The sequence below is a fragment of the Macaca nemestrina genome, chromosome 10 (genome assembly GCF_043159975.1).
Source record: "Macaca nemestrina isolate mMacNem1 chromosome 10, mMacNem.hap1, whole genome shotgun sequence".
In the NCBI taxonomy this organism is placed as follows: domain Eukaryota; kingdom Metazoa; phylum Chordata; class Mammalia; order Primates; family Cercopithecidae; genus Macaca; species Macaca nemestrina.
This window is the reverse complement of record NC_092134.1, coordinates 119,457,503-119,471,069: the sequence shown is the minus strand read 5'-3', so window position 1 is coordinate 119,471,069 and position 13,567 is coordinate 119,457,503. Positions and strand designations below refer to the sequence as shown.

Genomic DNA, 13,567 nt, shown 5'->3' with positions numbered 1-13,567 from the left:
GCCTCAGCTTCCTGAGTGGCTGGGATTACAGGCGCCTGCCACCATGCTCAGCCAATTTTTGTATTTTTAGTATTTTATAGGTGTGAGCCACCGTGCCCGGCCACCCTTCTTTTTATAGCTGTCAATACAAGCCTCACAAAGAGGTCACTGGATGTGACAATTTAAAATTTTCAAAAATATATACGTCTATATGCCAAATAGGAATACTAATATAACTTCAGGATCAATGTATGTTGATTGAGCATCTAGTCAACGAGAAATATAAGAACACATTCCATATGGAAAGTTCCCACTATTTATCATGCTTATTTTAGACACAGAAAAATCACCAGAGTATTTCTGATCCAAGGGCCTGAATCCAGTAGGACTTTGATGCCTACTTGCTTTTAATTATGTTCCTATGTTTTAAAGAAGTAACCTACTATTCCTACTTGTTTGCTTAAACAGAACAAATAGCTACATAAAAGAAACTGAGGACCAGATGTTAGTTTGTCTGTCTGTTTTTCAATTCTTAGCTACTCTAGACAAAGTCTACAATTACTTTGTAGCCCATGCTGGATTCCACCACCAATGACAGAGTGGAATCCCAGCACAGTGGTGGGATCTGGGTTCTGTGTCTCCTAAATGCTGCCTGGGCAGGCTGGAGGGGACAGGTGGCCATGGTCAAAGACAGTCCCAGTGTGTTCAAGTTACACAATGAACTCTCAGAAATGACAGCTCCAGTCGCCTGCTCAGGAAGAGGGTCTCTGACCCATGGACTCATCTGGTTCCCTCTGCTACTTATCTGTTCCTATGACACCCACAGGGCTTACACAGGTCTTGTTGTGTTGCCCAGGCTCTTGCCCAGGTCTGGCTATGTTGCCCTGGGCTCAAGCGATCCTCCTTGCCTCGGCCTCCTGAGTAGCTGGGACTACAGCCACATGTTACTGTGCCCAGCTTTACCATTATATTTTTTAAAATATCTGTTTTAAGAAAAATGAAAATAAGCAATCTATAAAGAGCTACTGCTAATGAAAAGAACTCACATCTTAAACTAATGGCCATAATGGTCAATTTATAAAAATGTTTATCTCCCCTGGGTCAAAGAAAAGTTATTTAAGGATTTCCTTAAAGTGATATTGTGACCAAAAATAAATTAAGATTTGTTTTTTACAGAAAAGTAACTAAAATACACTTAGTTTATTTATAATTAAGATCACTACAAATATATTAAAGTAACATGCTAGTTTATACTTTCTTTTCATTTCTCTTTTCAGATAGATTTGGCTTTAAAAAATCATGAAAATCAATTTTAATAATCACAATTTAAATAAAGGAAACATTGAAACTTTTTAAGAACATACCAGGATTGTGGATGCGATCCAAAAGCTTCACAGAACGTGCACTAACTACACCCCCAACGTGTACAAGGAATCCAGGAGGAAATGCCGTCAAGGTGAAAAATGGAAATTCCTAGTGGAAAGAATAGGGGAAAAATAAACTTACCGTGTGTAAAGTGTAAAAAATTTGCTGATTAAAAAGCTTGTCATAAGCAAATGTATTACATCCCTTGAAATAAAAGGCCACCCATTCTACATTACACATGCTTTGTAATTAAAAATTTTATTAAATGTTTAGAGTTTCAAATCCATTTCCCCATATATACAATGTTATACAGAATCCAAAGACCCATTTCGTCAGTTCTCAATGAGGAAAAAAAAAGTGTTCTTTCAATTTAAGATATTTAAAACATACTCTTCCTTCCTCTGAATCTCCAACTCTGATGGAACTTCTCAATGAGATGAGGGAACTGCCCTATCACTCTACCCCATTATCTATTTCTCAGTGGCATAGACACCCCCTTCACATGAACACCCAGTATAAGACACTGGTAAAGACTCTAAAAACCTGGGGCCAAGAGATCTAAATGAAAGTGGGACCAAGGGAGGGTAAGTGAGAGGCTAAGCAGTGTGGGTTAAGAGAAAGAGGATAGGGGCAAATATCAAGTTGAGGTGGTTAAAGAATCATTGCCTGAGGTTACTCTATCAACACCAATGTGGCAGGAACAAATACAAGAGCATAAAGGTACATTAAGGAAAGGTGACAGGTACATAGATAACAGGAAGGCAATAAAACTCCACAAGTTCTTGCACGCTTTATTCTCTCCTTCTCTCTTAAAGACATAAAATTCATCAACTTAGAGACAAAGAGAAACACAAGAAAGAGAAATGAAAAAGCCGAGAAAGGAAATTCATTGAAATAGCACCCAATAAGAAAACAGAGCTCCTGTGGAAACATGGAGGCCCCTCACATTATACAAATTGGATGCAAGTAAGGATAACTTGATGTTTGACCTGTCTGGCTGCAAGATTAATGTAGTTCACTTAACTGGAATCACTTACCAGTAGCCTCAGCTATTTAGAACATAATTGAGCATAATTGAGAAAAATAAGCAAAACGGGGCTCTCAACAGTCAAAAGAACTGTTACCGTCTCAAGCACTAACGCTCATATACTTTATTCATAGGAGACTCCCACAGATCATATTCATACTATATTATAGTAGTTATAAATTTTTATCTTAAGAACAAACAATTCTAAAATTTATCATGATCTTATTTTCAAGACCACCGCAGATTAAATGCAACAAATAAAAGTTGGTAAAGAGATACAGAATACCACCAGAAGCAGGCACATTAAAAGCAGCAAGAATTATTCACTGGCTGCTTCAAGCATGGAAAATACAAACTCACAAAAGCATGATCACAAAGCACAGCAACTTGGAATCATTTAGCACAAAAGCAATCAGTCCTGTGCCACTCAGTAACCCATGAAGGTTGAGTATAAAAAAACATGTACACACACACACATATTTAGAAATAAATTCAGTTCAAATTTAGAAGTAATCTTTAAACAAGAGAAAGAAAAATCTAGGCTACGTAAGAAAAGCGTAAAAAAACTACTCTATGGAAGTGGTTAGGTTTGGCCCAGCAGACAGGTAGAGGGAAGATAAGGAAGAGGATGGAAGGAGAGTACGTCACTTATAATAAATGTATTATAATATGTTTAGTCAAAATGCATCCTTATTTCCATTTAAACTTCTTTTTCTGTCCTCCAAGTTTTCTTCCTGGAAATCTAATAAAAACTGTGCAAACTAGAAGATTACCTCATAATGAATTCATATTTATTGTTAAGAAATTTGAATGTAAATGAAGTTTTGAGTCATAAAAATATTTGAATGGATTTATTGTTAGGCACAGCACACACAGGGGTAATTACACAATAATATAAGTGTTAAGAAAGAAGTTGGGAAAACAGTTTGGTAGTCACTGAGCAAGTCCATTTGAATTTTATAAATGTGAGTTTTAAATGAGAAATGTATAGGTAAGCTTATATTATTAATAATGTAGTTAGGTTCAGTGTTAGGATCACTTACATTTTAATACTTCCTCAAAATATCTGAGGCATGTGGTGGTCTCACAGAATAAAAAATCACTTTATATGTAATCTTTCTACTTAAATCTTTCAAATATCTAGACAAGAGATACTGAAAGTAACATTTTTGTAAGCTAAATGGAAGACAGTACTTTCTTTTCCCTTCTAAAGAAATTAAATAGGTACATTATATATTAGAAAACATTTTCATATAAGATTTTATATAAGTATGAATAAATGAACCTAAATGACTTTTCAATTCAGGGTTCATTCTCCCCAAAGTTCTTTGTTTGGGGTAAAGAAATGAGGGGAAGCATCGTAGTGGAGCTGGTCAGAAAGAAACACACAGGGCAATGGCTGCCCAAAGAGGCCACAACTCACTCTCCACCTTACATGTCCCCAATTCACTTACTCGGCACACCAATTCATTCTAAAACACAAAATTAAACCTATAATAAATAAAAAATCTCATTGTTATTTAACCAAAACTCTGTCTTCATACAATTCTTATTAGAAGAGCTACTGCTGAAATCTATAGCAGATTGTTAAGTACCTATCATCACCACCATAACTAGCAACTACTGTCAAGTACTTCCAAGTGCCAGGCCCTGTAGTCTGTGCTTTATAACCCTTCCCATATGAGGGAAGTACTATTATCTCCATTTTTTATATGAAAAACTGAACTCAAGAGGGCCTTGTATTCCTAGATTCTTTGTGAGCAACAAACTTTATCATCTGGTTTCACTGTCATTTAGAGTTAAGGATTTGATTTTATTACACCTGATGAATTTATAGATTTTTCTTCTGTTTAAAAGAATAGTTTTCGCTGGGCACAGTGGCTCACGCCTGTAATCCCAGCACTTTGGGAGGCTGAGGTGCGTGGATCACCTGAGGTCAGGAGTTCAAGAACAGCCTGGTCAACATAGTGAAACCCTGTCTCTACTAAAAATACAAAAATTAGCCAGGCATGGTGGCAGATGCCTGTAATCCCAGCTACTCGAGAGGCTGAAGCAGGAGAATTGCTTGAATCCTGGTGGCAGAGGTTGCAGTGAGCCAAGATCACGCCATTGCCCTCCAGCCTGGGCAAGAAGAGCAAAACTTCGTCTCAATTAAAAAAAAAAAAAAAAAGAATAGCTTCCTGAAGATCAGCCCAAGCACATCCTGCTTTCAACGCCTAGATGTGAATTTCAGGAACTGCAGAAGAAATTTCTTCAGAAAGTCTTCATATTTAAAGTAGCTTTCCCTGTGGTACCTAGATAAAGTTACATGCTGATGATCTGACATAAGCCAAGGGCAGGCAGCATAAACATATTTAATAGTGTGTGCTCAAAGACAGGTTAGTTGAAAAATCATGAGAGCACAATGGGAGTATTCTTTTAAAAAGAGATTTAAATAGGATTTTTCTTAGGAGATATTTAAATAGTTTATTCTTTAAATCAAATACTCTTTATTATTGCAAAAGACTAAACTTTCTAGATATAAAATCAATAACAGATTTCTACCATGATTTATTGTACAATTTTACTCTCACTTCTAAAAAGATCAAAATTCTTCAAGAGTTTACCTTATATCAATGTTTCCCAAAATGCATTCCTCACTAACAGGTATTTTAAAAGGAAAGTTCTAATAAAATGTACTTGGGAAATCCTAGGTTAAACTAAGTTAACTAGGTTTCTTGACTGAAGGAACTAAAAAAGTACTCCCATATTTTCTCACAGGTAAAATAAAAGTCTTATTGAAAAACATCTGGCAGAGCACAGTGGCTCATGCCTCTAATCCCAGCACTCTAAGAGGCTGAGATGGGAGGATCACTTGAGCCCAGAAGTTCGAAACCAGCCTGGGCATCATAAAGACAGCCTCTCTCCCAATTAAGTAATTAAATATCTATTTACTTTACATCAAAAAATTCATAGGTGGAAGTTAAATCTAAACAAAACTTTTATCTCTATTTCTCATCTACCAAAAACCCGGCAATGCTTCTGTGAGAATAAAGAATAACACTTTTAATTTTGATAACTACTACTTGAATAATCCGTAAAAGAGATTGGGCAAATAAAGTTTCTCTTTCCTCAAGGAAAAAAAAAAAAAGCCATATAATTTATTAAGGGTTGTTTACCAAGAGATAGAAATGAATATGAAACATCATATAAGTAGATCATGTCAGTGACATAATCTAGTTTTCAGGTTAGCAGAATTAAGTCATATCTGAACACATATGGGGAGAATTCTTCATACTTCTTGTTTTTCCCAAAACAAAAGCCATACTAATGGCAGTCACAAGTGAATAGGAAAGCCAAAGATGATAATGCTTTTGCTGCTTACTTTGTACACAAGGTAGAGAAGTAGTTTCATAAACCTAAGTAACTGCTACTTCGAGGTTAGACGATGTAGATGTACTGCCAACTCAGGACTGACAAAGTTGTAAATGAAACTATAGTTCTCTACACCTTTGCTGTTAACTCCATGAAGATTATTTAGTAATCTATGTCCAATGAATAAATGTGTCCAAAATTTTAAGAATGTTTAAATGCATATTTGAAAACACAAATTTTATCCAAACCAAATTCAAAATGGTTTTCATTGCTTAATATTGTTTTCCCTTAAAGTGAGATGGTTTTTAAAGATTCTTGGTACAGACAGTAAAGTCACAGGCACAACATACAAGTAAAATCTTATTATATAGAATTTCAAGGGAACCCACATTTTTCTGTTACTGTGAATTCTGGAATGGTAATTTGATTATAAGCAAGCATATTCCTATTGTGAAAAACTCTGTAGAGAACATAATAATGGAACAGGGAAAAAGATAAGAGCATTCTGGCCAAAAAAAATGGTAAGTGAATGCACACACACACCTTCACTCTGACCCTCTTCAATGTTTTCAGTCTTTTGTTACATTTGGTTTTAATAGTTGATTTGAATGTTTAGGTGGGCCTTTTGGTGGCAGTTGTAGGTTTGCCTGCAAGGTGCAAGAGTAGCTGGAAGGTAACTGCTGCTTGATAGAGCATGAAGCAAAAAATGAGCTAAAGCCTCATCATTGCTTAGTTCAGCTCTGCTCTCTCCAGCCTTGTCTAAGTAAACAGTGCATACACAGATACTGTCAGCATAAGGAGGGAAAAGTCTAGAAAACAAATTGTACCAACCTCTAGAGGAGAAATAGTTTAGTTTTATGAAATGTATCCTTTTACAGGTATTTACTCTTTCACCTTTTTTCCCCCAAATGCTAGTGTAATATAGAACATGTAAAAGAAAATTCTGTGAATGCTTATAGCTTCCAAATCAGACATAATGAAAGCTATAGAACTATGTCTTAAAATTATTGACATGACATATATAACATGCACCATATTAGTTAGTAGAAAAAAGAACATGAGCCTCACAGTGCTATTAAATTTAAAAAGAAAAAAAACTTTGCATTATGAAAAGACAAATGCTGTCAACATTTGCTAAAAGCTTAAATAAAACTTAAAAGACCAAGATTAAAACTAGAAAAGCTATCAATACAAGAAATAGGCTCTCACACATTTTTCGGAAACATACCCGCCTTCTACAGAACCTATGAGGCGATCCTCCCTTAGCAATGAAGTTTATTAAAAAAAAAAAGAGAGAGAGAAATCATCCAAAAACTGTAACTGCTTATTTTCCCAATCAACAAACATAGCTAAATATCAAACTTACAATAACTAAAATAGATGCATTATAATGAATAACCACATTATATTAATCTTTAGAAATACAGAATCTGTACATTTCTCATTCCTAAGAGACTGGCCAATGATAAAAGTAATCTCAGCAAACAAATGTATTTATATACTAAGAAACTATTTTTAATATAATAAAATGCTACTGGAATACTTTTTTCTGCAAAAATGTTTACCATCGCCTTTCCAATAATAAATGTAATGGAAAATTACTTCAGCATTCAATAGGTATTCTCAAAAATAGTATTTCTGATAAAAGATTAAATGACAAAACAAAAATTATTATTATGCAATTATTCCAAATCAAAGGTAATTATCCATAAACAAATTACTTTGACATCTTAAATCCATTTTGGACTTCAAAACTGCAATATTATAGATGTGTAACTAAAACAGTTCATGAAAACATGTAAGTACATGGAAGCATAAGATAACAAAGTCATATTAACAGTGTAAGAATAAAGAATATCAAGTGAATCTTACCCTTTGTTCCAAAGCTGATTGAGTCTGTTGTCTTAAAAGAGCTTTAAAGGGCCCCCCTTCTTTTCCAGCACTACCACTTCCCATTCCTACAGAACATCAGTACATAAATAACAACCAAAAAAAAACAACTATAGAAACAAAGTTTAACTGCATTCATCTTCATAAACATCATGAGTTGAAATGTGATAAAATGATCGAAACATTTAAAGCACTGGGGATGACAACTAAAGCACATATTTTACTCTACTTTTATTCACAAAGTTTTCTTTAGATGCAAGATGTCAGAGCCCTAGGGACCCCAGCTAGTTTTGGACTTAATTTTTTCTGAAAATTATAAGAAAAATTATGTTAAGGTGATGAAACTTTCCATAATATTCCATTTTAAAAGCTGAGTCTTTTAATTAATTAAAATAATCAAGATAATAACAATTACTATGCTAACAATTTAGGAATACTAAAAAATGAGAAATATAATATGTCTGATTAAATGTAAATATAGAGACAAAAGCACTACTTGTGCTCACTTAAAATATTCCAAAATTCTCTAAAAAACATAAAATTTAGGTGATTTTGAAATATAGTCAAATCTATTTTCTTATAACTTCCCATTTCTAAACATATCATGACAAAACAGTATTAATTTCATACTTGTCAATACTCATTCACAAAAATCAACATAAACTTTTTTTAAATAAACAAAAAACCACGGACATGTAATAGACACATCACAAATGTACATAGTTATGAATGAAAGAAGTACCTTTCCCAAGCTCTTAGATATATTTTTTATGGCTTCATTTTAAATTTCTTTCCCTACCTTATTTTATTGTTCTGACCATGCCAATAGATCAACTATGGTCAAAGAATCACAGAAAGCAGGGGACAGGTAAGAAGCCAGTGCTCTACAGACTAGAGTTAATCCCATCCCTTTCAAAACTGAAATGCATACAGCCAAATTTACTACAATGACTTAAAAAGAAACTAACTTTTACATTTTTAGCTGTTCTTGGATAAGGAAACAAAGGTTAGCATATGTATAGTCCCATTCTGTTCTTAAAAAAAAAAAAAAAAAAAAAAAAGATTTTTCTTATAGTAATCTGAACATTATTTTTAGAGACTATACAATACTAAACATAGAAATGAAACTAAGATCTTTATATGAAGCATATTAAAAGCCAGAAAATAAAATGTAAATTTGTAGTGATAAGTGAAATATCAGAAAATATATCAGAAAAATTTAATAATGCGACAGAAAAAAAAAGATAATGAAAGAATACCACCAAAATGAGACTTAAACTGATTCAAACAGAATAATTTACTAATGTAACCAACTGGTTTAGCAACATGATGATACAGGTCCAATGTGAATGGAGTTGGTATGAAGAGAAAGAAAGTAAAGCATCTAAAACAGAAACTGTAGTAATAAGAATCTAATAATATTAGAAATACCCAGATCTATGTCCTCAGACATATAATCTTTTAATATATAAAATAATTTGGCAGAATATTCATGATTAGCCATCAAGTAATCCTCAATTATATCCTTATAATTCCAATTATTTAACTGTCTACCAGTAATAAAAATAATAGAAAGGCATCTTGTATAAAATATCCAATAATTCTTTACAGCATGAAAAATAAAGGGATTAAAAAGCTGACATAATGTGATCCTACCAGAAGCAGCCAGGAACAGCTCTTCACTGAAAGAAACACTTTTCCTCAGAACTGGGCTGACAAGGCTAGAATGATGAGGGGTAAGGCTAGATTCCGAGAGGAGGAGACAGGACTTTTTAAGATGAAGGGAACCACAAGAGAGAGAGGGGGAGCTGGGACACAGGTAAATCCTAGGTCCCTGTGGGTAAGGTGCTGTGGAGGAAAGTAGCAGAGAAAAGATGCAGATTCAGAAGATGATCAAAAAATGCAAGCTAAGGAAAGCAATGATGAGGCAAAATATAACAATAAAAATGAACTTTAAAATGTACAGACAAATTACACTAAGCAAATGAAAAGTCACTAGCAAGACCATCTATCCCACATAATGTAAATAAAAGGCATAGTCTAAAACTTAACAAAACCTTTACAAACTTCACATTCACTAAAATTTTTTAAATCACTAACTTAGGATTTTATGTGATTCTAATAACTTTTAATTGACGTCTTCAAAATACTTAACTTGCCTGCCCTTTTTGGCTCAAGAATTTGTAAGATTAAAATATACCACATTTTCAAATGTTTAGAGCCAGACTTGCTGCCTAAAATATAAACACTTATTTAAAGTTATAAAGGTGCAGTACTTCAAATGTTACTAACTTTAGATAGCATTTATGGGCACTTTAATTGAATACCCATAAAAAATATTCAGTACTGGATTAGGTAAACAGTTGTCAGTATTAATTTTAATATTAACTTCTTTCTGTCCAGTTTTGAGATACATATTAATGCTTTTCTTTTTCCTCTAAAATGTTTAATACTTTACTCTGATCATAGTATTATTTGCATTTACCGAGATTTGAGTACCCTAAGGGTCAAACACCCTCTGTAAAAACTATACATAGTTAAAAGACTGGCTAAAAATATTAGCTAAAATCAGGTATCAAATCAATATTCTAACACTAGTAAATCTAAAATTCCACTATTAAATACTTGGGAAAAAATATAAAAATAAAACCTTGTAAATGTCAAAATTAGTATCTAGAGAAATAAATATAAAAGTTTTTAAAAGAGACCTACCAGAAAAAGATAATGTAGCTTGAACTACAAACAGGAAAAAAAAAAAAAAAAAAAAAATTCTGTCTAAATGTCATTTATTCTACTTTTGGATTCCCAAATAAATTATAATCAGCTTATGTCTGTCCATTATTTCTCAAGACACTGATTCTGATATAGGTAAATTAGAAGGCAGAAAATCATGAAATACAGGCTGAAATTTTAGTTTTAGAACTTTTATAACAATCACAATTTTTCCATTTGAAGTCTCCATGAGATAGGAGTGTTCCTCAGGACAATTCAGAGAGATTCAGGGACTCACAATATAAGGCCAAGGGGCTGAAAATTGCTAATGTTATATAAATAAGCTATTGAAGTAATAAATAATTTTAGGAAAAACAAAACTATTTAGAAGCAGCTTATAAATACAGGAATAAATGGGAATAACACCCCATTTGTAAATAAAAATTTTTAAACTAAAAATTTGGAACCAGAAGATAAAATATGAAAAGTTCATTAATAATTATTACTTGACAATCTTCTTTAGACTTGGCCTTTTTGGTGAATTTAAAAAAAAAAAAGAAAGAAAAAAGAAACAGAAAGACCAAGGAAATGCTTTCCAAATTGTATCTATGGTATGGCAAAAAAATAAAAAATAATAATAAAAATAAATAAATAAAGGCTTGGAATATGCAGTCAGTGGACCACAGTCTCAAAAATATTTTTTAAACTTATTACTCAAATAGTAATGTAAGTCTTTGTCTTGATTGTCATGAATTTTAAGGCCAGAGTCTTTTACGCTTTATCTGAAAAAAAAAAATCTTTTTTCACTACAGTCTGGATGGTTCAGTTTTTACGGCATAAACCTGGTAAGGTGCCAAATTCCAAAGCATATATTACTATCAAATAACTACATTATGTGTAGACATTATTCATAATTATCTAGAAAGATGAAACTGTTATCTTCAAGAAAACAGGTGTTTATCTTTATATTTTATGACTTCATTTATAAAAACAGAAATTAAATCTACAGCCTTTTTAAAAAATGATCTTTCCTTAGAAGTAGCACTGCTTTGGATTTAGACTTCTTTTCCTTGTTTTCAAAAAATCTAGGATTGTTTTATAAATTTCTAACATACAAATAGGGCTATTAAAAATATTAATTAAAAATAACATAACTTTTAATCATCTGATGGGAAAACTGTCAGACAAAAATACTATTTATAAAAATTTCACACCATTAAGTTTTAATTTATTTTAAATTTTTCTAAACAATAATACTTTAATGATTTAAATAAGTTAATTCTATTCTAAGGTATAAGGAACTAATCTGATTTTTTCATCAACTTTTTATCATAAAACATTTTCATAAAAACCCAGAAATCATTCATCAAAATACAATAGAAAAGAAAAAGACATAAATTTAATAAACAGAAAAATTTAAGAATAAGTAAAAATGCTATTTTCTAACCTAGAAAGACTAGTAAAACCAAACATTTTAAATATCCAGTTAATAGATAGATGTACTCTAATACAACCATTTCAGTGGTTAAAAGTTTTTTCATAATAAAATCTTAGAATTATATTCATTAATAGGCAGAAATAATAAATTCAAAAATGCTTGTATGCAACTGATTACAATCTACTAGTGTTACTTTTTAGTCAAATGTTTTAAGATGTTATTCCTCTTAATTTGAGCATAAAATAAAAAATGTCTATATGCCAAAATAAATCGTGGACTTTGATATCTACACTATGATTAAATCAATGAAATGTAGACAAGATAATTTCTGAATTATACAAAATTTTCATATTTTAATTGCAGTAACTGAAAATGGTCAGTATTCACATTTTCTTTTTAACTTAAGTGCCAAAAACAAGAGGAAAGATTTGGATGGAAAGCTAATAAGAAATAGAAACAAATTTTTTAAAAAAGAAAAAACAAAAGGTGGGTGGAAGCGCCTTACCAGTTTTGGGTGTCAAACTCAAATCTGTGTCAGAAGAAGAGGACTGTCGACTGTAGGACTTGGAAGGTGAAAAGGAATAGGTTTGGTTTTTCAGAGGGGTTGAGGGTCCTGATGAGTGAGTATTGGGATTGGGATCTTCATTGAAGGGAATCCTGCCAGAAGAAGGTGGAGAAATATTAAGTAATCATGTGCCAAAGGGCTTGACGGGTGGCAGCATGATCCAAACACCAGGAAAGAATTGGGACAGGGCCAGCAGTCATTTCTTACGTGTGGAGCTGGGAATGAGGCCAAAGACAACCAATTGCTGTTTAACCATTCATCACTCTCCAGATAAATATTATCTGCATTGAAACAGTTAATAAGCCAAGTGAAAAAGCAAAAAAGCATGAAATGACAGACTAAGGGGATAAAAAATATCAAAAGGAGAAATAAAAAGAATATATGACAAAATATTTTCAAATAATGCTGTAAGTTACAAAAGAAAAATGGTAACTACAAGCAGTGTGTGTAAATATTCATAATTGTTTTTATATTTACACACACAGAGATATCCTCAAAATAAAAAATGTTTCCTTATCCTATAGCAGCAAGAGTGCCACAGCTAAAAACACAGCAGAGAGAAAAATGAATACAGCTACACAGAAACATTGCCTTTAATGCAGAATAGTTGCTTACCTGTTCTCCAATAGCTCTCTTCCACAGAATGAAATAGAACCTACTGTAGTAGGTTTTGTATATAAAGAAAATAAGCAAATTGGAAGCTTTGGCAGCTACTTCATTTAGAATCTAATCATCAATTTTATTTTTAAGCAAATGAAGAAATAATTATAAAATATGTATGGGAGGATTCGCCTCAAAACTCACAGTACACATACACAAAATAGCATTATTTGAGGATCTGTGGAAGAGACTTTGGAAGCTGGAAAAATACCTTCACTTCCATATAGTTAGAGACTCTGTGGCAGCTAAATACAGAAGTTCCTCACTGCAGCTGGATTTCGAGTAAGAAAAGGATGAAGCAAAGACTTGTGGTACCTGCCTACACTACCTGCCTGCCTGCCTCTGCAGCCACTCTGCCCGTGGCCTGCATCTCCCCAGCTCTGGAGTCTGAGCAGTCTCGTACCAGTATAGATGAGAGTGGGAACAGACACAGAGAAGTTCTGAGTAAGTCGTGAGCCAGTAGCAGTGTGAATTGGGCTGTTGTGAGTCGAGCGGCATCCATGGCTTGGAGGATGAACCAGCGGAGACCTGAGGGAATTTGCGGTCAAAGTGGAAGAAAAGAAAACAATACATACAA

At 33.0% G+C, this 13,567-nt stretch overlaps 1 protein-coding gene across 23 annotated transcripts in view; it reads right to left on the bottom strand.

Moving 5' to 3' along the window:
- LOC105492110 (C2 calcium dependent domain containing 5) overlaps positions 1 to 13,567 on the bottom strand; it is a 94,949-nt gene that overhangs the window by 55,104 nt on the left and 26,278 nt on the right. For 7 of the 23 annotated variants that reach the window (XM_071072061.1, XM_071072060.1, XM_071072069.1 and 4 more), the window contains exons 8-10: positions 13,394 to 13,518; positions 7,598 to 7,683; positions 1,344 to 1,452 (exon numbers count right to left, since the gene is read on the bottom strand). In XM_071072061.1, coding sequence (XP_070928162.1) covers positions 1,344 to 1,452; positions 7,598 to 7,683; positions 13,394 to 13,518 — 320 coding nt within the window. Of the gene's footprint in view, positions 1 to 1,343; positions 1,453 to 6,953; positions 6,987 to 7,597; positions 7,684 to 9,271; positions 9,464 to 12,270; positions 12,423 to 13,393; positions 13,519 to 13,567 lie in introns of all 23 variants that reach the window. The other 16 variants (XM_071072049.1, XM_071072050.1, XM_071072055.1 and 13 more) reach the window with 5 other exon arrangements.